Source organism: Nyctereutes procyonoides, unplaced genomic scaffold (assembly GCF_905146905.1).
Source record: "Nyctereutes procyonoides isolate TBG_1078 unplaced genomic scaffold, NYPRO_anot_genome, whole genome shotgun sequence".
In the NCBI taxonomy this organism is placed as follows: Eukaryota; Metazoa; Chordata; class Mammalia; order Carnivora; family Canidae; genus Nyctereutes; species Nyctereutes procyonoides.
In genome coordinates, this window is record NW_026575147.1 from 23368271 (window position 1) to 23392007 (window position 23737).

A 23737-nucleotide genomic window follows, 5' to 3' on the forward strand; every position below is an offset into this window, starting at 1 on the left:
TGTCCTGGGCCAAAGGCAGGTGCTTAACTGCTGAGCCACCCAGAGATCCCCAATGGCAACCCCCTTGAAACACAGTTCTGCTACACTCAGAAAAGCCAAGAATTCCAGTCCTGTTCTACCAATTAACCGGTAGCACTGCAAACCTGATTCTGTCAAGACGCAAATCCATTATAGACTGAGTGCAATGTGCCCGCCATAATCAGTCTGAATGATTCCATTCAGGGGTCTGATACTATCTGTGTCCCTCTCTATTCATGTATTTAGTGCTAGTTCAGAAAAGCACAAAATCAACTAAAAATCCACTTAAAAAAAATTCCAAGATAGATCAGTAACTTGTCAAAATCAAACACTCAGAAACCATTCTTAAAAACCAGCAATCAGTTCCTAGTGTGCTCTCTTAAATTCACCTCGTGCCACTCAGGGTCAGGTTCTTAGAAAAATAAAACCCTACAATGACTAGCAGTGATTACATTAATGAGTCCGCTTCAAATTTCATTACAGCAAAATTATATATAAAAACATCAGATATTTTCTTATAGGAAACTCAATATTTTGGAGTCATTTAAGATGCTGGAGTTTCCTAAGACATCAGATAGGGAAAATACAGTTAAATCAAGGCAAAAAAGAAAGGGAGTGTTTATACTAAGTTGTGCCATATCTTATTAGTAATTTATCTTTCTAGTCTCCCCTAAGGTGACAGCTTCAAACTAAGTTCAACAAACACTTGTTAAGTCAAACTATGTCTCAGGCATTGGGAAACACACAATGATTTATAAAAAATTACTACTACTTGCTCTCCACGAATTTATAACTTAGTGACATAGATTAGGCATATACATAAAAATCTTCTGTGTTCAATGCTTTTCTTCATGTAATATGACCAAACAGTTGTTGAAAAAGTCAGAGGAAAGATTTCCAAGATCCGAACGTGTATCAGACAGGTCTTACTTACTGTACCAAATAATCAAAGAGCATTATTTGCTTTTTCCTCTCTGCTCATTAAGGCTCTGGCAATCACCACTGCTTTGGTTTCCTTAGTCTCGTACCTCAGTTTATTTTCTGTTTTCTGCTCATATAATAAGATATATCTTTTTGGGATTTCCTGTTCTGCTTTTAGTTGTTTTTGTTTTTGTTTTTCTGCCTCTATTGCTGGGAGCCCATGTATTACCCTCCTATTGCAGTAAGTTTTGTGCTTGCTGGGGAGACCTACCACACAGTTTTTTCTTTGTGCTTTTTTATTGGAGATCTGGAAACAATCACTGAACAGATTTGTGAGTCCTAAGCGTGGCTCTGAAAACTTCGAAGCTAACTATTCAAAAATAATAAACTTCAGGAAGTCTACCTTCAGAAAAATCTAATCACGAAGGTAAAAGACAGCCATCATAACTGTTCACTGTGATTCCAACTCCTTGCATCTCACTGCTATTAGCTTGGCTATAGACAGCAGTAGTAAGATGGGCTTCAGATTGAAAGCAAATGAAATGAAAAATGAAAAAATATGGCAAAATTTAATACATAGAAATGCTACTGATAGGTGATGACTGGTGACTCAATGTTATTAACATTAGGCCAAAATCACCAATATTTTGCACCTGCTGAAATGAAGGTCAACTTGACAAAGCCTTTATGAGCACAATACAAAGGTACAGAGTCACTTCTTGGTCTGAGCACAGGTATGTGAACAGTTGGAGCTGCCCTTGCTCTTATCTATCCTGATCTCTGACATTTAAAACTTGCTCTTACTTTTCATCCCCTAAATTTTGGTAGGCCATACTGGCCTTGTAAGAACAATCAACAACATCAAGTATGTTTCAGTTTCCCCTGGAGAGAAAACCCCAACATAAAAAGGGAGCTAGAGAGTAACCAAAGGCCACAGGACCAGATTAATCATAAACCTAGATGGCTGAACCTGAATTTGCTTCGAACACTCCCTGCCTTTTGTTTCAACAGAACTATATCTTCAAGGTTAACTGCAGTCTCCCTGAGCAACGGACCAGCCCACTCTAGACTGGGAGACCTTCACTCCTAATCTAATGCTCTTTCTTTACTTATCCACACTGTTGTATTTGAAAACATATTATTTGCTGACGGTCAAACAATATGCACTGCATTCTACCCACGGAAGGCCAATTCTGCAGAGATCCAACACACCCACCTATCTGTGAAACATAAACGGATGGTTTTTCAAGTTCCCGGGGCAGAAATAGGATAGAAAGCAAAAATGAAACGCAAAAACAACAACAAAAAACCTTGAAAGTTGGGAGAGTGTAGGGAAGGCACAAAAGGTGTAGGAGGAGAGGGGAGTTACTATTCCTCCTTCCTCCAGACTCTAAAATACAGTCCCGAAGCAGGTGAGCTCTCGACCTCCGCCACTCCCCCTCCCCCGCCCAGGGGAACCCAGGTTCCGAGGGGCTTGGGGGGGTGGGGTGGGGGCGGGGCGGGGATGGGGGGGGAAGCCTAAGTATCAGAGAATGGGGGATGGGAAGAAGTGAAGTGAGGGAAGGCCGCGGCTTCTGTGGAGCTGGCTGTCTAGGTCGGGTCTTGATTTCTGCCTCGCCCATCTCCTTTTGGGAAAAACACTGATTTTATCTTACGAGTGAAGCTACCTCTGATCCCACTCAAGCGAGCAGGGACAAGTGTAGGGCGGGATGTGTGGCCACCCGGGATACAGAATGGGGGTGGGGGCAGCAGCCTAGAGAAAGGGAACCTGTGCGCCCTCCCCAAGGCTGAGGCTCGGGGCCAGCGGGGTCCTTAAGCGAGGGGTGTCGGGAGGGAAGACCCTCCTGCGGAGCTGGGGCTGACGGGGGACAAGAAGTCGCTGCGAGGACCCTCTCGAGGATGAGGAGCCGCCTCCTCGGGGAATACCGGGAGGCGGAGGAGACGGCCCCGCCCCCTCAGGGGATGGGCTCGCGCGGCGGTTGGGACGCGGCTGGGAGGACGCCGGTGGCGCTGCCCTCGCCTCCCTCTCGGGAGCCCGGCCTCCGGCCTGCCAGCCCCCGCCAGACCCCAGCCCCCGCCAGACCCCAGCCCGGGCTGCTCCTACCTTTCCCCGGCGCCCGGGACTCGGCTCCCCGCCGCCTCCGCCACCCGTCCGCATCCACGGCAGCCCGGGGCCCCGCCCCCACCCGCCCCCACCCGCCCCCACCCGCCAGGCGGGCGCGCTGGCAGCCGCCACAGCCAATCGCCACGTCGCTTCTGCGGCCGCGGGCCCAATCCGCGCCGGCCGGGGGAGGGGCCTCTGGGCTCCTCCCGGCTCCTCCCGGCTCCTCCCGGCTCCTCCCGGGGCCCCAGGATCCCTTTTGTTTGGGGAGAGCCGGGCTGGGATCGAGCTCCGTCACTTCCTGAGGAAGCCAGCGGCCTCCCCCGGCCGCGGCTGGCGGCTCGCCTCGCGCCCCTCCCGGCTCGGTGCCTGCGACTTCCCGGCGGCGCGGTGGCGAGTGTCTCCTCCCTCAGCCTTCCCGGCCCGGAGCGCCTAGGAATGGCGGGCTTTGGGCGCACTCACGTTGCCTTTCGTCTGAAATGTTGTGAAGTGGAATGCCCTTTGGTGTCTGCGTGAGAACCTGGGAACGTGGCTTTGCTGCTGCCTCTCGCTTGGACGCGCTTGTGGGTGCGGCGCTAGAAGCGAGAGCGCCCAGCGCCCAGGGATCAACCCGGCGACGCCCCCGCCCCCCCCGCCCCCCCCCCCCCCGCTCTCTTCCCTTTACGTCTGGAAGAGAAATACCAGCCCCGGAGCCCCTGGCGCGGGGACACCCGGTAGCCCCAGGGAGCGCGAAACCCGGTCGGACCTACCTTCCGGGGAGAAGTCCAATCCCTGCAAATTAGTCTGTCAAGGTTCTCCGTGCTCTGCGTGCCCGACGGGGGGATGTTTCTGTGCCCTTGGCCGCATCATGCCGCCGGGCAGTGGCGTTTGCGGTGAAGCCGGAGCAAAGGGCAGTGCGGAGGAGGCAAGGAGTGTCTGTCCCTTCCTGTGAACGCAGGAATGCAGGTCTTGCTGTTCGCGGCAGGCCCTCCCAGGATCAAGTTGTCCAGAGAGGCAAGAGGATGCATCCCTAGTTGTATCTCCATCTGACGTTAGGGTTTCTGGATTCCTTTTCCATAGACTGCACTCCAGTTCACAGGTCGATTTAGCTGGTTAAAATGATAATAACCGCATTATTTTAAGTACTTATGTACGATTGAATATAATGTGTAATAACGTATTGCTTTTAATGCATTATCCCGAATCATGACAATTATTACTAAGCAAGGTAGTGTTAGGGGCACAGTACTGATCTAGAAAGACGCGTCATCACCGTACCTGGTACTTCCGTATGATATCTTATTTAATCTTCACGATTACATGATAAATCTAACCTGTAAGACAGACATCATCCTGCCCATTTTACAGATGAGAAGATAGGAAAGAAATCTAATAAGGTCACAGAGCCAGTAGATGGTAAAGAAAGAACCTCCAACAAGGGTGTATGACTCTAGGGGCACCTGGGTGGCTCAGTGGTTGAGCATCTGCCTCCGGCTTGGGTCATGATTCTGGGGTCTTGGGATGGAGTCCCGTGTTGGGCTCCCTGCAGGGAGCCTGCTTCCCCCTCTGCCTGTGTCTCTGCCTCTCTCTGTGTCTCTCATGAATGAATAAATAAAATCTTAAAAAAAAAAAGTAGGATGTATGACTCTAAACCTGTGCCATGTTCTGCCCTGTGCCATATTCTGCTTCCTGCACATTGACTCTCACAAGGAGGACTGGTCCAGAGATTGGGAATTGAGAATAAAACCAGCATCAGAGCCAGAAAAAGGCCCCATGTTTGCCTGCTGTTGATTGTGGACCTGAGAGAGTCATCCCTATTTAAGGACAGCAAGACTGTACTCAAGTGCTCAGCAGCAGCCCAAGGTGCTTTTGAAGTCATGAAATAGGAAATTCAGAACTGAAAGACATCACTCCCTGTGTTCAGGAGACTGGACAATCTGCAAGGCAGGATGAAGGCTAGGCACATAATAGGTGCTTAATGAATACTGACTTGACTTGAAACAGAATGTCTGAAATGGTTAAAAACCCAGAGTGTGGGATGCTAGAATAGATCCACAGGTTTGAAAAATCCCATTTCCTCCTCCTCCCTTTTGCCCTGCCTCTATATTTGCAATGAGGAAGTGTCTCATTGCCCGACAAAGAGACAGACATGAGAGAACAGGCTATTTTCTGCTGGCTTCTGAGTCACCCTAAGAGTTGTTCTAGTGAATCAGCTCCTCCCTTCTCCCCCTCCTTTCCTTTGTAGCTATTAGCCCACCACCACCCATTCTACTCCCAGGCTGACTGGTAGGGCAGTGCTCTGTGGTTTACTTCCTTTATGGCAACCAGCAGCTCTCCCTGACTCCCTGGCTCCCTCTGCCCATTCTTGAGTGAGTGTGGGAGGACCTAGCAAAGATGACATCATCCCTGTCTGGCAGGAATCAGAGTCCTAAGGGTGCTCAGATTGCTTTCCTTTTAATTCATCACCTCTGGAGGTAGTCAACAGGCAGGGGTGACCATTAGGCTGCAGTGTGAGAGAGTTCCAAAATTTTGTGAGTCTAATAAAGAAAATGTGTAAATAAATTTAGAGTCTGGTACAAAGGTATGCACAGTAGAAAGTGGGCTCATGATAATGTCTTTTTTTTTTGGAGGGGGGGGACACATGCCTTTTATTGGTCTAAGGAGCATAACTAGTTCATAGGCTTGGGCAGAGCTCCCCTATCTGTATGGCTCCCATCTCCCTCTCCTGGGAGTTTGTGACTCACCCCCAGGGAGAAAAGTGTTCTGGACAGGGGTGGCAGACAGAGCCAGGATAAAAAATACAGAACTGGGGTCTGAAAGGGTATCATGGTGAAGTAGAAAACACAGGGTTATGAGATCATCCAAATAAAAAGTGCACCCAGGCAGAAGAGAAATTTCTCCACATGGGCCCCCCCACCTGCCCTTGCCAGGAATGGGAGGGGGCAGGAAGCTTCGGCTGGAGATTTCCTACATTTCCTACTGTGCCCTTTGTGCCATCAGCATCTCCCGGATGTTGTCCTCAGCTTCCTTCACCCTCCGCTCCAGGTACGATTTTTTCTGTTCTAGTTCTTTAATTTTTTCTTCTGCTATTTTCTGTTTCTCTAACAGCTGACTGTGAATTACCTCCTTGGACTGAAGAATAAACATTCTTCCTACACCTTCATACACGTTAGTCTCATCTACCAAAGTCATAATCTCTGTATCTGTAAGATGTGCGCGCTTTTTCGTTCTGTTTAGCTGTTCAATCTGTATGTCTGCAAGCTTCACCTTCTGTTGAGTGTCAATAACCGTGGCTTGAAGTTCTGTGAAGGCCTTCTTCAACTCCAGATCCACGGGAGCCGCCATCTTGGTTCCAATGATAATGTCTTAAATTTGTGTAACATTTGTATATTTATTACTCTATCAACTCACCAGTAAATACTTACTAAATGCCTACTGTGTTTCAGGCAACAACCTCATAAGAAGTGGTAAAGATTATAGATTGTGTCCATTTTTCTCCAGATAGGTAAATTTCTTAGGCAGGTGTTCCATACAAATTTATTTGTTGGTTTGGGGAGATAATGATGGAGTAGAGTAGAAGAGCTAGACTAGAAGTAAAAAAAAAAAAAAAAAAATTAGAGCTCTGTTGGAGTTCGCCCTCCACAAACCATATGAGTTTCCTAGGGCTGCCGCAAATTACCACAAACTAGATGGCTTAAAACAACAGAAACTTATTCTCTTTCATTCTAGAGCTTATAAGTCTGAAATCCAGGTGTTGACAGGTTAGTTCCTCGGGGGAGGGAGCTGTGAGGCAGGATTGATTGCTTGCTTCGCTCCTACCTATCCTTGGCATTCCTTGGCTTGTAGCTGCATCACCCCAGGCTCTGCCTCTGTCTTCATGGCCTCTAACCCAGGTGCCTTGTGTCCTCTTCTCTTCCTATAAAGATATGTAAGGATAACAGTCATATTGGATTCAGAGCTCACCCTAATCTAGTATGACCTTGTCTTAACTCATGACATCAGCCAAAGCCTTGTTTCCAAACAAGTTCACAAGCTGAGATTCCAGGTGGACATGAATTTTGGAAAGGAGGGAACACCATTCAAACCAGTATGCAAACCTATTTCACAAAGTAACATTCACAGGGCACCTGGGTGGCTCAGTGGTTGGAGCGTCTGCCTTTGGCTCAGGGCCTGATCCCAGGGTCCTGGAGATCAAGTCCCGCATCAGGCTCTGCTTGGGGAGCCCACTTCTCCCTCCCCCTCTGCCTGTGTCTCTGCCTCTCTCTGTGTGTCTCTCAGGAATAAATAAATAAAATCTTAAAAGAAACCAAAAACAAAGTAACATTCCCCACTTAACTCCATTTAAGTTCACAGGTAAATGGCATGAAACTAAGGAACTGTTTCTTAAACATCATTTCAGTTCCATGACTACATGATAATTATATACACCAGATATATTTCTCAAGCCTTTATTGTATGCCATGCACTGTGCAATTGGTTTACAATTCATCTCATTTAACCTATAGAAGGACATAGATGTGAATATTCCCATTTTACAGATAAGAAGCTGAGGCACAAGGAAAGTCCATGGTCCTGGAATTCATAAGGGACAAACATTGGATCTTTACTCAGATCTGACCCCAAAGTGTACCTTCAAAATCACTATGCTCCATCATGTCTCCATCACAGTAGATGGGTTAGGAATATGGGGGATGCTGCCAATATTTTAAAATTTGCTTTATGGACCACTTGGAGCTGTGAGCAATCTTCCTGGAGTTATGAGTATAGTTCAGACCTATTTTTATTTTTAAAGATTTTATTTATTTATTTATTTATTCATTCATTTATTCATGAGAGGCACAGAGACACAAGCAGGGGGAGAAGCAGGCTCCCTACGGGGAACCCGATGTGGGACTTGATCCCGGAACCCTGGGATCACGACCTGAGCTGAAGGCAGACACTCAACCGCTGAGCCACCCAGGTCCCCCCAGTTTGGACCTCTTTTAAAACAAGGGAAAGCAAGAGAGGACGGGCTTGGTAGGGGCCAAGGAAATTTGGCGGGGAAGAGGAGAGCTAAGGGCACTTACCTGGGACGCCTGGATGGCTCCGCGGTTGAGTGTCTGCCTTTGGTTCAGGACAGGATCCTGCAGTCCCGGGATTGAGGACTGAGTCCCGCATCGGGCTCCCTGCATGGAGCCTGCTTCTCCCTCTGCCTGTGTCTCTGCCTCTCTCTATGTGTCTCTCATGAATAAATAAATAAAATCTTAAAAAAAAGGGGGGGGCACTTACCTGAATCTTCGTTTCCCCATTTGTAAAATGGAATCATAGCTTCCTGACAACACAACCGAGGGGGTGTGACTATCCAACAGAGATGATGGCCCCAGAGGAAAGTATCTGGGTCCTCGGTGAGTATCGTTATCAAGTGCCTGGGAGGTCTCGCCCAAGCTCCTGCTCCTCTCTGGGCCCCAGCTCCCCAGCCCTTCCCCAGGCTAACCCGGGGGGGGGGCGAGGCGGGCGGGGAGGGCTGAGCCCCAGGGGCTCGATAAGACCTCTTCCCGCTGTGCCCCCTGGGCCTTGCTGAGACGCTGGGGGGCTAGATGTAGACGCTGGAGTGACTGGCAAAGGCGGCTGGTCCTCCCCACGTCGCTCGTGCCCTCCCCGGCCCTCGGGGCTCCTCGGCGGGGGACCCGGCGGGGGAAGTCTGGGAGCCCAGGACAACTCTGTAGGCCGGTGCCGAGCTGAGGCGGGAGGAGCCGCGCGGTTTCTCCCACCATCGGTCTCCACGAAAGCCTCTGGGACGACCCTGAAGCGACCTCTCCGTTGGGTGGGCCCGGGGCGCCCAGGAGCGCGGGGGGCGCGGGGGGCGCGGGGGGCGCGGGGGGCGCGGGGCGCTTGGAGGGCTGGGGGCGGGGCGCGCACTGCTTCCCGGGCCGAGTCCTCCCTCTAGCGCCCAGAGGCCGCTCCTGCAGCCGCCGCTCCTGGGAAGGCCTCACCAGACGGTCCCTTTACGGAGGTGCGCTGAGCCAGCAAGCAGGTGTGGGTGTCCAGGGACCACCTTCAGGGGCAGATGCTAAATATTGGGGCCAGCTTGGCCGTGAGGGAGCAGGAACACTCCGGGCCTGGGTTGGGTAGGGGAAGGTTGAGAAGGAAAGGGGAAGCAATGGAACATCGAGTGCGCACCTGCTATCCGGCCCTGTGCCCCGCGCTTTACCTGTATTACGTGTGTAACCCTTGCGATCTCTACCCATATGATGCTTTACACATATAATCCTTGTGAGCAGCCTAAGAGGTAATTACTAGGACTTCTAGCTTTCAGATACCGACGCAAGTGCAGAGGTTAAAACAACAATGATGCTAACAACATCGGCTAATTGTTTAGCGCCGACTTCACAGCCGGCGCGTTATTTCTTTTAATTCTCACCACAAACCTTTAAAATAGTTATTGTAGTCTCCATTTTACTCAGGAGGTCAATGAGATGTAGGTAGTTTAAGAAAGGGATCACTGAAAAGGGAAAACAGAGAAGCTTGACTAAGGTCAAAGAGAGATGTCCTCCTGACTCCCATCCCATGGTTTCTTTTGCACCAACTGCCTCAGGGACCCCGCAGGTGGAGGGAGTGGGATGGAGCCCCCGGGTCTGTGCGACTCACTCTTCTTTTCCATTCACGGGGCTGCCTGGTGGCCCTTCCCCAGGACCAGGAAACTAAGGCCGTGTTGGTTTTCTGGATCTCCAAACAGGAGATAGGACAGCAGTGAAAAAGCCGAAGCCCAAGTCTACAGGTTCCTGGGAGAATGTGTCACAGGGCAGCATCCTGGGAATCGTACTACAATATCCTGCTAGGGGCGATGGGGAGAGCACCCAGAGAACCCTGAGTCCTGTCTCCCTCATCATCTGTGGAGCATCCTAGCCGCACACTCCCCTGAGGTTGGTGGGCCGGGATGACAGATGCAAAGCTCAGAGAGGGGCAAAAGAGATAGCAGATGGGGAGCAGTCTAGCCCAGATACAAAATTCCTGAAAGTAGATGAAATAAGCCATGAAATTCCAAAATCACCCAGCCAAGATCCCAAGGATTGGGGTCATTTTTAACTCGCCCCCTCCTTCCCAAAGCACGGATTAGTCACAGGTCTCTGGAAGACTATTCCTTGCTCGTTTGAATGAGTCTCAAATTTGCCCTTTCATTCTAACCTTTGGAATTATTAAATTATTATTGAGAGATGGATACCAGATGATGAGTTGATGTTATGTTTATATTTCCAAATATAAATTTCATAGAGGCAAACAGATGGGAAAGGATTTCAGTTAGCTACTTTTTTTTTTTTGTAAATGGACTTATTTCATTAAAAGTTAACTCTTTCCATCTCTTCCAACCTCTCCCCTTTCTGTCTCTCTTCCTATCCCTCCTCTGTCACCCCTCTGTCTCAGGGGCCTTCTTTCCCCAGAGTCTGGAGCCAGACCCCCTCCTGGGCAAAGCAGCTTTGCCAGAATGACTGACAGGGACCAAAGGTGGGTCCTCTTTCTCTTTCCCCTTTATTCCCCCTTCTTCCCTACACATGGCCTGACATTAAGCAGAAAGTAATTTCTGTGCTACAGCTGGAGACAGAGTCTCAGCTCAGCTGAGCTGCCCTATGGTTGCCATCTGATGAGAGCCAGTTACACCCTTCTCCTGGCCTGTTTTTTCAGCTGAGGCACCACACAGTGGGTTGAATGGGTCCTTGTTGCTCATGAATGGGAGAAATATTTGTAGGGAAATAATGACCCAGTAACAGCCGTACCATCATTTCTAGGCAATTTCATGGTAAGTGGCCCTTTGGAGTAGGCTGGTGCTAGAAGCTACCATGCCCTCGTTTCCTGCTTCATGGCTCCTGCTGGGTCCCTGCAGGGTCCAGTCTGCTCTGAACAAAGTGACCAACTTGTCCCCCAAGTTGGACAAAATCTGTGCATTTCTCGTCCCATTTTCTTTCCGCCACCTTGGCTTATTTTTATGCTCCTTTTCTTTGTAAAATAACCTTTGTCTGCTTATTATCATTACCACAAGGAATAACACACAGTTCAGGACCTCGGTTGCCCATAGTCTTGAGGGAGGTGGACTTGTGTGACTCATTGATCCAGGTCTCCTCCAAATAACATCATTCAACCCACTGTCTTATGTCACAGTCAGGATTCCTCCAGATGTAAGGGACAGAGACTCCATCTAAACTGGCCAAAGCAAAGACACTCATCATCGCACTGAGAGCATCTAGGACTAGGCTGTCTTCAGAGAAGGCTTGATCTGGCTTCTCAAAAATGTTCCTAGGACCAGGTTTCTCTTTCTGTAACATTCAACTCTGCTTCTGTGTTGGTTCTGTTTTCAGACATGCTTCCTTCCTCAGTTGGCAGTAAGCACAGTAGCTCCAGCTTCATACCCAGCCATACTCACCTCCCTCTCTCCAGAAATCTGAGAGAAATCCCACTCTGTTCTCTGGGCTCTACTTGGACCTTATGTTTATCCCTGAACCAGTCATTGTGGTCAGGGGGAGGAGTTGCTTTGATTGGCTGGATCTGGGTTATATGCTCTATCTGGAGCTGTGGATTAAGTGTGAGGGGAAAAGCTATAACTTCAAATGAAAATTCATTCATTAGCAAAAAAAAAAAAGGGGGGGATGGGAAGCAAAAAGTGAGCGCTTACTACATGTTTGAGGAGTTGTCTCATATTTGCTCTTGGGTCAATTTGAGCTGCAGCCTACTTCTCTAACCTTGTCCCAACTCTTGACCTGGACCTTCTTTGCTGCTGGTCATTGTCAGAAACTCTAGGATGGCTGGTCTTTGTCCTTTGTTGCCCAAAGCTCTATTGAGTAAAGACACTTTGTGTGTAGCAGCTTTTCACTGAGGATTTGGGGACCGGGGGATGGTATGCACAGTGTTATAAAAAGCTTTCAGAGACTGCAGATTCTCAGATTTGAGGGTGTATCAGAATAACCTGGAAGTCTTGTTAAATCAGAGATTTCCGGACCCCACTTCCAGAGTGTAAACAAAAATATGTTGAGTTCCTGTGTGTTAGGCACTGAGGCTACAGTGGTGGCCTGCTCCAAAATTTCTCTAGCTTTGCAGTGCAGAGCAGTTTGATTCCTTGTTGCCCAAACTTTTCTCCTCTCAGTTCTATCCAGGGGGCCCTCACTCTTCATTGCCAGAGAAGCCCAGGAAGTCACTTTCCTCAACAAAAGAATCAATTTGTACTCTCTGGTGGAGGTCAACTGAACTGCAGCCAGCTTCTGTGATAATATTTTATTTATTTGCCTGTGGCATTGGCAAACAGGAATGTTGGGAAGTACGGTGCTGGAGGTATTCATTAGGCATAGCTTCAGAGGCACGAGAAAGGGAGTAGCGTCTACTAGGAAGGGCTGTCCAACTCCAGTCTAAGCATAGTGGAAAGAGAGTGACTTTACCTCCAGACCTATTAGCTGTGGGACCTGAGAGCATCACTCATCTACCGTGAGTTTCCAATCCCTTATCCACAAAATTGAGAGAATAATCCTGTGTTTATTATAGGATTGTAGTGAAGATGAAATGAGACCCCAGAAGATTTATTTATACCTTTTTCTCTCTACCACCAATCTGTCCCCAAGTCCTGTCAGTTTTACCTCCTGAATGCCTCAAATCCTTTTATGTCTACTTCTACCATCACCTCCACTGTGGTTCTGTCCATTGTCCTGTCTCCCCATGACAATAGCTGTCTTCTAAGTGATCTTCCAGCATTCATTTCTGGACCCTCCAGTCCATTCTCTATAGCAGGCTGAGTAGATTTTAAGATATGCCCCAGACAACTGGTGACAAAGATCAAATATCTACTTGAACAAACTTTAGTCAGGCTACCCTGAGCCCTCTCCCTCCCTCCCAACCTTGCTGGGCCTGCATGACCAGTTTTAACAATAATCCTGTTGCGTCAGTTTAGGATAATATCATGCAAGATATCTAATCCTGTTCTTCATCCCCTTTCTTTGATGTAAAGGTTCCTTGGCCTACCTTTAGCAAGAATCCTGTTAAGTCATATTAGCAAGAATCCCCCTATCCTCAATGTGTCCTTTTAGAAATTTTCCTTCCACTGACTCTGCTTGTTGGCTACAAATCTCCATTTGTCCATATGAATTTGGAGTTGAACCTGATCTTTCTCCCCTATTGCTCCAGCCGTCACACTCATGGCAATAGTTCTGAATAAAATCTTCCTTGCTGTTTCAACAAGTGTCAGGATAATTTTTTCTTTAATGCTGGCTGCTTTTAGACTCTGTTCCTTGGAGTCTTTGCTGATATTCTTCTGTTTTCTTGGGCTGCTCTTTCTCCCCTCTCTCTAAAGCCTGCACATCCCTCAGATCTCACCTTCCTTGTCACTTTCTCAGGAGACTTTCCTCAACCCAGTAGAATGCATACGTTCCAGTATATTGCCTTCTTAGCATAAGTTATGATTTGTAATTATGTGTTTGTGTAATTATGTTGATTAACATGGCTCTACATAACCCTTTTGTATGCTCCTTGAGGGTAGAGAGATCGTATCTGTTTTGCTCATGATTCTTATCTCTAGCCCTTTAACACAGTACCTGGCACATTAAGGTTGTTCCATAAATGTTTGTTATTGAAAGAATGAATGAAAGAATACAAGAAAGTGCACAGTATAAAAAAGGTGCTCTATAAATCATTTTTCCTAGTCTCCAGCCGTGGTGATAATTGTGAGCACTGTTTTGGGAGACAGAATCTTCAGTGGCCTATTTCAATCTACTGCAAGCCTTCCTGGGGGAAACCCTGGGTCATACCCTTGGAGGTGCCAGGGAAGTTGAGAGAGTTTAGGTGGCCCTCCTGAAAACTCCCCTTTTGATTTACTCCTCAGTGTCTGGAACAGTGCCTGGGACCTGGTGAACTCAGATAAATGATCTTGGAATTGACCCACCTACTGACCTGTTCCGGTAGTTCCCAGAATACTGATAATCCCCTTGGGACAAATGGTCTTTTGGATGGGTGTTCATGGAGCTGGCACTAGTTCTCATTCTGCCCTGGTGGCTGCTGGCCTACCAAAAGATGCCCTGTTGGGGATAAAATTCATGAGGGGCTTTACTAGGTGCCTAGTACTATAAAACAGGGAAATGATAATATAAACTCAGAAAGATTTCCTAACTATTTCTATTACCGCTATCTGTTTTCCTGTAGTATTTCTTGGTAGAACCGGGGGCAGGGGTAGCAGGGAGGGAGAAGATAACACCAAGAAAACAGGGAACTAGGTGTCTGTTCCAGGACCTGAGCCCACTTCCACCTCCTTCCATGTTCTCCCTTCCCTTAGTGTCAAGCTTTTGGAGACTACTTCCTGCCCCCCATCCTTGCCTTCCACCGTCTCCTCATCTCTTTGTGCTTTTATCCCTGCCTGCAGTGTGCAACTGCTCTCCTAAGGTTTCCAATGACCGTCTTATTCATGGATCATGCAGATGTGTCTGGGCCCTAACTTGTGCTCCCTAAAGATTTGAACACTGTTCTCCTTTTCTTCCTCTTTCTCTTGGTAGCTATGATGGCACCTTGCTCTTTTGGTTGGTGTCTTGCTTCTCCTCATTCTGTTCTTTTTTTACTTGTATCTATGTTTCTCCCAGACAAAAACTCTTTGCCTGCTTCATGGTTGTATACAGTCTGTGACATAGTGTCTGCATGCAGTAGGCATGAATATTTGTTAAATGAAAGAACAAGTGATTTCCTAAAGCTTTGTCATAACTAGACTACCAAAGAGATTAAGAATAAGAACACTGAAGACTGCCTCAGTTCAAATCCTGGCTCAGACACTGACTATCTGTGTGACCTTGTCCAAGCTACTTAACCTCTCTATGCCCTGATTTCATTACAGTATTTAAAAACTGTTTCTTGCCTCAAAGGATTGCTTTGAAGGTTAAGTAAGTTAATGTTCATATACCTGACATAAAGCAGGTGAGTAAATGCCATATAAACAGAATAACTTATTCTACTCTTGTTTTTTCTTTTTAAGATTTTATTTATTTATTTATTTATTTATTTATTTATTTATTTATTTATGAGAGACACACAGAGAGAGGCAGAGATATAGGTAGAGGGAGAAGCAGGCTCCCCATGGGGAGGGTAATGCAGGACTTGATCTCAGGGCCCCAGGATCACGCCCTGAGTTGAAGGCGGATGCTCAACCACTGAGCCACTCAGGCGCCCCACTTATTCTACTTTATGACCAAACATAGATAATCGGTCCGTCAAGCATCTAAGTCTTGATTTCATCTCGGGTTGTGATCTCAGGATCATGAGATTAAGCCCTGTGTCTCATTCCACACACAGTGTGGAGTCTGCTTGAGATTCTTTCCCTCTACCCTTCCCTTACTCTCTATCTCAAAAAAAAAAAAATACATCAAGGCAAGAGATGTAAAATCCTGTCCTTGGCTAGCAGGGACATATGGTCACCATACATGTAAGGACTCATTAAGTAAATAGGTAATCTTTACATCTTTGTTGATTTTGTTATTCTTGTTCATTGTTTTTAGAGCAAGAGAGGAGCAGAGGGAGAGGAAAAGAGAGAATCTTAAGATGCAGGGCATGGCCTCACGATCTTGAGATCATGACCTGAACCAAAATCAAGAGTCAGACACTTAACCAACTGAGCCACCCAGGTGCCCCTTTCTTGTTCATTTTCTTCTAGTGTTTAACAATAAAGTCTTCCAACCATAAAAGCCTATGTGCTTATCTTTAGGGACAACAGAGAAAAAGGAAGCATCGGGGAGGCTGTGTCATAAGGGATAGAGTTGGTAGGGCAGCATCAAAGAAACAGAAATGAATTGGGCTGTGGGTGGGTGTAGGAAAAAAGGGGAGTCTTCCCATATCCCCCTGAAGCAGTGGGCTTGACAGATGGAAGGTGCATGTGGTTTTCTTATAGGTGGTATGATTTCCAGGGGTCCAGCCTTCCCTGGATCCTTGTCTGTGGGAAGTATGTGTGAGCACAGCCTCTGCGGATCCTCCTTGACATGCACTTGCTGTCTGCTCATGAAATTTGCTGTTTTCTCTCAAATTGTTTCAGAAACATGTGGTTCCATTTGCTTCCCCAACAGGGAGTGTTTTTTCATTACCTTAAAGTAGTTGTTTTTATGAACTGGGATAAATACCTGGTGGGCAGGAGTTTTATCTCATGGTCATTCCAATTTGAATTCCATTATTTCTCTTGCTTACCTGGGGAGGGGAAAAATATACTTTCTAAACACAGTTTTCCTTTTTCTGATTTCCCAGACAGATGCGCCATTGGATAACAGCACCTCTACAGCTGGTTGCATCTGCCTAGAATACCAATGGCAGGAGGTTCTGGTGGTGACCATGGTGGGCCAGGGGTGGGAGAAGCATCATTCCTTATTTTGAAATACTGAAGCCTGTCAGTCTGGGAAGGTGCCATTCAGAGATGTGTACCGTCTCCTTGCTCATGCCCTTTTCTTCTGGGGTGGGAGCAGAGGTGGTAGTGGGGAGAAGGAAAAGATAAAAGAATGAACTAACATTTAGCAGTACTTCCTATGTGCCAGGCAGTGGTATCCTTTTTCATTTAAGTCTCAGAATAACCTTAGCATATAGATATTTGTCTTTCTAGTTCATAGATAAGAAAGGTAGGATTCAAAGAGTAAAAATAATGCACTAAAGATATATCAGTGGTAGACAGCAATTTGAATCTGGTTCTATATGATTCCAAACCCCATGTCTTTTATATTATGTCTCCGAAGTCCTGAGAGGGGTGAGAATTTGCTCAGTATCACACAGCCAGCCTATGAGCAGGTTATGTCTTTCTAGCCTCCCAAAGCGAGGGAGAAGCAGGGCTAGACAAAACATGTTGGTTATATTCTTAATTAACATAGGAGAGGGAAGGAGATTTGAAGAAGTTTTTGTCATGATTCCATCTTTTGTTCATTCAACAAATATATATATATATATATATATATATATATATATATATATATATACACACACACACAATGCTTACTAAGTGTTAGGCACAGAATAACAAGTTATATGAAGAATGTAGTAGAAAAGGCAGCCTTGACATTATGTGCAGGAATTGAGCTCAGTTTTGGATGTGTTGAATTTAAGATAAGGTTTTTCATTAGGCCTTTGTATATATCTGTCTGGGGAAAATGTGGAAGGAATGTAGATATCAGGGGTGCCTGGGTGATTCAGTTGGTTGTGTTCAATTCATGATTTCAGCTCATGTCATGATCTTGGGGTCATGAGATCAAGACCCGCTGTTGGCTGTGCACTCTGTGTAGAGTCTGTTTGAGATTCTCTCTCCGTCTCTGCTTCTCCCTCCACTCTCTTTCTCTAAAAAAAAGAAAAGAAAAAAGAAATTTAGATTTGAGATTGATCGTCAAATAGTTGGTGGTTATACCATTAGCAATGAATGAAATAATTCAGGTTATATGAAAGAGAAGAACATTAAGATTGGAATATCAGGTAATCCCTATGTTTCAAAGGGCAAACAAAATGAAGAGTCTATAGTATAGAGAAGGTTAGGAAGGACTGTCCAGGCATATAGACAGAAAGGTGGGAAAGAGTGATGAATTTAGTTAGATTTTTTCCAACTTCTTATTTAAAAATCAACCTATTGTGGTGTAATTTACATACAACTGGCACACCCATTTTGAGTGTATAGTTTTTAGATGCCACCATCAGATGTTACCACCTCAGCAGCCGGCAGGCAGTTATGGTTAAGTTTTGACAAATATATAAAATACATACAAATATACACAGTCTAGATATAGAACATTTCCATCGTATTAAAGTTCCCTTATGCCCCTCCCCTGTTATACCCATGCACTGCCTGCTCTAGGCCACCACTGACCTTGTTTCTAACCCCATAGATTAGTTTTACTTATTCTAGAATTTAATATCAATGAAATCGCCCAGTACATAGTCTTTCATATTTTGCTTTGTCAATGTCATTGCATGGTTCAGTAGCTTGTTCCTTTTTATTTCTTGGTAAAATTTCACTGAATGAATATACCACAAGTAGTTTATTCACTCATCTGTTGATGGACATATGTGCTATTTCTAGTTTAAGACTATTATGAATGGAGCTTCTGTGAACATTTTGTGTACATGTTTTTTTCATTTTTCTTGGTAAATTTCTAGGAGTGGAATTGGTTGCTCAAATATTAAGTGTATATTTAAGAGAAACTGCCTAACCTCTTTCCAAAGTGGTTATACCATTTTACACTCTCATCAGTAATATATGAGATTTCCAGATACTCTATATTCTCACCATACTTGATATAATTACCATTTTAAAATTTCAGTCATTCTAGTACGCATGTAGTTGTATCTAATTCTGGTTTTATTTTATTTATTTATTTTTTAAAAAAGATTTTATTTATTCATGAGAGACACACAGAGAGACACAGAGACATAGGCAGAGGGAGAAGCAGGGTCCCTGCAGGGAGCCTGATATGAGACTCCATCCCAGGACCTAGGGATCATGACCTGAGCCAAAGGCAAATGCTCAACCACTGAGCCACCCAGTTGCCCCCTAATTCTAATTTTAATTTGCACATATCTGTTGTATCAATCTGATGATTTTTTAATAAATTAATTTTTTATTGGTGTTCAATTTACCAACATACAGAATAACACCCAGTGCTCATCCCGTCAAGTGCCCCCTTCAGTGCCCGTCACCCATTCACCCCCACCCCCCGCCCTCCTCCCCTTCCACCACTCAATCTGATGATTGAATATATTGTTATATACTTGTTGCCATTCTTTGAGTCTATTTAGTTCCATTTGTGTATATGTCCATCCTTATTGCATCTTGTATTGATTATTGTATTTGTCGTAATCTTGTAATAAATCTTTAAGTTAAGTTACATAAGTTATTTTTTTTTTCAAAATGTTTTTGACCATTCAAGGTCCCTTGAACTTCCACATACATTTTTGTTTTCTTGTCTTTTTTTTTAAGATTTTATATATTTTAGAGAGAGAGACAGTGTGCTAGCATGAGTGGGGGGAGGAGCAGAGGGAAAGGAGCAGAGGGAGAGGGAGAAGCAGGCTCCTCCCTGAGTGGGGAGGTTGACATCGGGCTCGATTCTAGGACTCCAGGATCATGGCCTGAACTAAAAGCAGATGCTTAACTGACTAAGCCACCCACGCACCCCTGTTTTTTGTTTTTTGTTTTTATTGTAGGCTCAGTGTGGAGCCTAATGTGGGGCTTGAACCTAAGACCCTGAGATCAAGACCTGAGCTGACATCAAGAGTCGTACCTTAACTGACTGAGACGCCCAGGTGTCCCCACATAAATTTTAAGATTTAAGCTTGTCAATGTGTACAAAATAGACTGCTGGGATTTTTGCTATAACTATGCTGGGAAGAGTTACTTGGGGAAGAGTTGACATCTTAATAATATTCTATATTCCCATCTATTTTTTAAAGGTGTTTAAACATTTCTCTCACCTTGGGGCACCTGGGTGGCTTAGTTGGTTGAGGGGCTGACTCTTTTTTTTTAAATAATAAATTTATTTTTTATTGGTGTTCAATTTGCCAACATACAGAATAATACCCAGTGCTCAACCCGTCAAGTGCCCCCCTCAGTTGGGGCTGACTCTTGATTTCAGCCTCGGTTGTGAACACAAGCGCCAAGTTGAGCTCCACACTGGGCATGGAGCCTACTTAAAAAAAATTCTCTCACTAATGTTTTCTAGTTTTATCACATATGTTTTCCATATTTCGTTAAATTTATTCCTAAGTATTTTATATTTTGATGGACTTTTATTATGTGCCTTTGTTTTTCATTTTCTTGCTTGGAGTTTCATCTGTGAACTTAAAATTTTCATAAAATTTGGAAAAATTTTTGTCACTATTTCTTCAAGTATTTCTTATGACTTCTCTTTTTTTACTTGTACATATTATAATAGGTTATTTGAAATTATCTCACAGCTCATTAATGATCTGGTCATTTTTTTTCCCCAGATGCTCAATCTTTCCTTTACTTTCTTGACTATATAGAATATAGATTTTTTAACAAAGATTTATTTATTTTTTAGAGAGAAACAGAGAGCGAGTATGGCAGGAGTAGGGCCAGAGGGAGAGGGAGAGAATCCCAAGCAGACTCCCTGCTGAGTGCAGGGCTTGATCTCATGACCCTGAGATCATGACCTGGACTAAAATCAAGAGTTAGATGCTTAACCAGTTGAGCCACCCAAGTGCCCCTGGAATATAGTTTTAATTACTTATCTTTGTTTTTTGATTCTATCATGTATGTCATTTCCAGGTCAGTTTTGATTGATTGTAATTTTTTCTTCATTATAGATTATATTTTACTGCTTATCTGCATGTCTTGTGGTTCTTTTTTGTCTTGTGATTTTGGCCTGGATTCCAGACATTATTCATTTTACCTTGGATGCTGGATATTTTTGTATTCCTATAAATATACTTGAGTATTGTTCTTGGACATAGTTAAGTTACTTGGAAACTGGTCCTTTTGAGGTTTGCTTTCTAAATCATGGCCAGAACTGCTTATTGTTTTAGGCCAATTGCCCCCTACTTGAATATCCTTCTGACTACTCTAACTAATAACCTATAAATTATGAGGTTTTCAAGGTTTGTTGGTAGGCAAACACTGAGGATCTTCCCCTTTACTCCTTTCAGGTATTTTTTTTCCTTCGGCTTTGGATATTTTCCTCACTTCAATGTGCGATCAGCACTCAAGTTGAAGACTTGAGAGAGAGCCTCTGCAGCTCTCTAGAGTTCTCTCTGTGTGCAACTCTTTCATCTCTAATGCCCTTCCATGTGAACTCTAGCTGACTTGGCCTCTTTGGACTACCAGCATGATCTTCTAAACCAAGGGGGACTTTTTGGCTCTGGCTGGGTTGCCATAGGGCTCCTCTTGCTTGTTTCCTCTCTCTTAGGGATCACTGCTTGTGCTCCCTGATATCTAAGGTCTGAAAACTATTATTTCATATATTTTGTCTATTGTTTTAGTTGTTTCAGGTAGGAGAGTAAATTTTGTCCCTGTTATACACAATCATGTCATCTGTAAATACAGAAAGTTTTCTTTCTTCCTTTGCATCCTGTATATGTGTTATCTCTTTCCCCCAACACCCCCTCCCCTTACCTTATTGTTGTGTTAGGAACTCTATTATAATCTTAAGTAGAGCTGGAAAAAGCAAACTGTCTTGCCTTGATCTTGATCTTGAGAAAGGAAAGAATTCAGTCTTTTATCATTAAGTATAATGGTAACTCTAAGTTTTTTGTAGGTGTTTTTTTGGGCCCCCAATTTTTCTTCTATTCCTAGTTTACTAAGAGCCTCATAATGAATGGATGTTGAATTTTATGAAATGATTTTTCTGCATCAGTTGAGATGATAACTTTTTCTCCTTTATTCTCTTAATGTGGTAAATTACAGTGATCAATTATCACTAAATCAATCTTGCAGTCCTGAGATAAACTCTACTTGATCATGATGTATTATCCCCTTAAAGTTTCATATATATATATCCCCATAAAAGTTTCAATATATATATATTCCATTTACTAATATATTTTTTAAAGATTTTATTTATTTATTCATGAGAGACACACACACACAGAGAGAGAGAGAGAGAGAGAGAGAGAGGCAGAAACACAGGCAGAGGGAGAAGCAGGCTCCATGCAGGGAGCCCAACGCCGGACTCGATCCTGGATTCTCTCATGAATAAATAAATAAAATCTTAAAAAACGAAAAAAACTTCTACCCACTGGGGTGCCTGGGTGGCTCAGTGGTTGAGCATTTGCCTTTGGCTCAGGTCGTGATCCTGGAGTCCTGGGATTGAGTCCTGCATCAGGCTCCCCACAGGGAGCCTGCTTCTCCCTTTGCTTATATTTCTGCCTCTGTCTGTGTCTCTCATGAATAAATAAATAAAATCTTTTAAAAAATTCAATGTACTTAATAAAGGGCTATTCAGATTTTCTGTTTCTTATGTGACAGCCTTGGTAATTTGTCTTTCAAGGAATTTGTATACTTCATATCTCCTCGTCCCCAGCTTTATTGAAGTGTAATTGACAAATAAAATGATAAGATATTTAAATAATATCTTTTTAATAATAATAGAATTTGCAGTGGTTTGTTCTATTATTCTTGATTCTAGCAATTTGTGTTTTTCTCTTTTTTCTTGTTTTTATCTATGTACAGATTAGTTAGCTTTGGCTGCATTGCCAAGTCCTACAAACTCAATGACTTACACCACTTATTTATTGCATGTTTATAGCTTTGTGACCAGGTTCTAACAGCTCAGATCTGGGCTGTGGATTGTATTCAGGTCTGCTCCATGTGTTTTTTATTCTGGGGCTTAGGCTGGTAGAGAAGTGGTGACTATGGGCATCCACTTCACATGGCTGAGGGGTGGAGTGCAAAGGGCAGCGAAAAAGTCTTTTTTTTTTTTTTTTTGGAACTGACCACATTGTTAGTTCAATTTATGTGTCATTGACCAATACAAGTCTTGTAGCCAAGCCCAAAGTAAAGTGGGGAAGAGAAGTATGCTCTGCCCACAGCAACCCATGGCAAGGCAGGAAGAGAAGAAAATTTTGAGCAAATAATACATTCTGCCGAAGGAATGTCATAGAATCCAAGGAAAGAGAGTAATTATCAGGGTAAAGTGCTTAAATGTCAAATAAAAAGATAAGAATACCAATTATTCTTTGAATTTCATTGATTAGTTTGGTTATAGACATTTTTGTGAATAGTGGTAGTCAGAGCCAGGATAAAAGAGAAACAGAAGTCACAAGAAAATAGAAGAAAGAAAACAATTAGTGAACAATTAGTTTCTACATTTTCTAGAAACTTAGCTTAAAAGGAAATGACGAAAATATTATCATAACTAGTGAAGAATATAGAACCTGGAGATGTGTGAGGTGTTTAATTGCTAATACTTGCACACGCTTAGAGGCTGAGTGAAAGAGGCTGGTAAAGAAAGGAGAATGGAAGATATCAATATGTCAGTTATTACTGTATTGCCTCTCTACTCCAAATACACCCTGCACTGCCTGCTCTGTGGTAGTAGAACTAGACCCTGCACAAAATTTCTTTTTTGCCAACTGGCACAATGTTAAGCTTTGTTAATAAAGGGTGCTGAAGGGACACTGGGAGAAAAGAGCTTTTCTTTTTTTTTTAATTTTTTTTATTTATTTATGATAGCCACAGAGAGAGAGAGAGAGAGAGAGAGAGAGAGAGAGAGGCAGAGGGAGAAGCAGGCTCCATGCACCGGGAGCCCGATATGGGATTCGATCCCGGGTCTCTAGGATCGCGCCCTGGGCCAAAGGCAGGCGCCAAACCGCTGCGCCACCCAGGGATCCCGAAAAGAGCTTTTCTTCTTGGTTTCCATGTGCTTCTCTTGACAGGCTCCTGCAGCTAAACAACAGCAGTGTATGGTGGCCAGCTGCAAGTGTGGCAACCAGCCACACACGGTGGCCAGCAGCACATGCCCCTCTCTGGGGACAGCTTCTCTCAGCATACCAGACTGTGGCTTCCTTACAGGTGTTTTCCCAGCAAGCACCTGACCGAGGTACCCCAGATAGCTTTCCGGGCCGTGTGTGGTGGCCTCAGCAAGTTCTGCAGCACAGACTCTCTATGTAGATGGCTTCTTTGGGTTCCCAGAGGGGGGCTTCTTGCTGAGTTCTATTGGCCAACTATCTCAGTCAGCCCATATGTCATCCCTTTGGAACATAGGTTAGGCCCCTAGGGGCTGGGGCCTTTCCCCGATTTGTTTCTTTTCTGGATAC

At 44.7% G+C, this 23737-nt stretch overlaps 2 protein-coding genes across 5 annotated transcripts in view; both read right to left on the minus strand.

Moving 5' to 3' along the window:
• CTTNBP2NL (CTTNBP2 N-terminal like) overlaps positions 1–4633 on the minus strand; it is a 55641-nt gene extending 51008 nt beyond the window's left edge. Inside the window, exon 1 of one of the 4 annotated variants that reach the window (XM_055312563.1) lies at positions 3790–4633. The gene's annotated coding sequence lies outside the window, so the exon portion shown is untranslated. Of the gene's footprint in view, positions 1–3043; positions 3114–3502; positions 3663–3789 lie in introns of those variants that run through there. The other 3 variants (XM_055312565.1, XM_055312564.1, XM_055312562.1) reach the window with 3 other exon arrangements.
• Positions 4634–5995: 1362 nt separating this feature from the next.
• On the minus strand, positions 5996–6364 carry LOC129501431 (prefoldin subunit 1-like). The gene has a single exon (XM_055312566.1). The coding sequence runs from the start codon at positions 6362–6364 to the stop codon at positions 5996–5998; it is 369 nt and encodes a 122-aa protein (XP_055168541.1).
• Positions 6365–23737: the final 17373 nt, after the last annotated feature.

Bases quoted from the DNA above. Each gene is read 5' to 3' on its own strand.
- LOC129501431 (XM_055312566.1), bottom strand. From the start codon at position 6,364: ATGGCGGCTCCCGTGGATCTGGAGTTGAAGAAGGCCTTCACAGAACTT.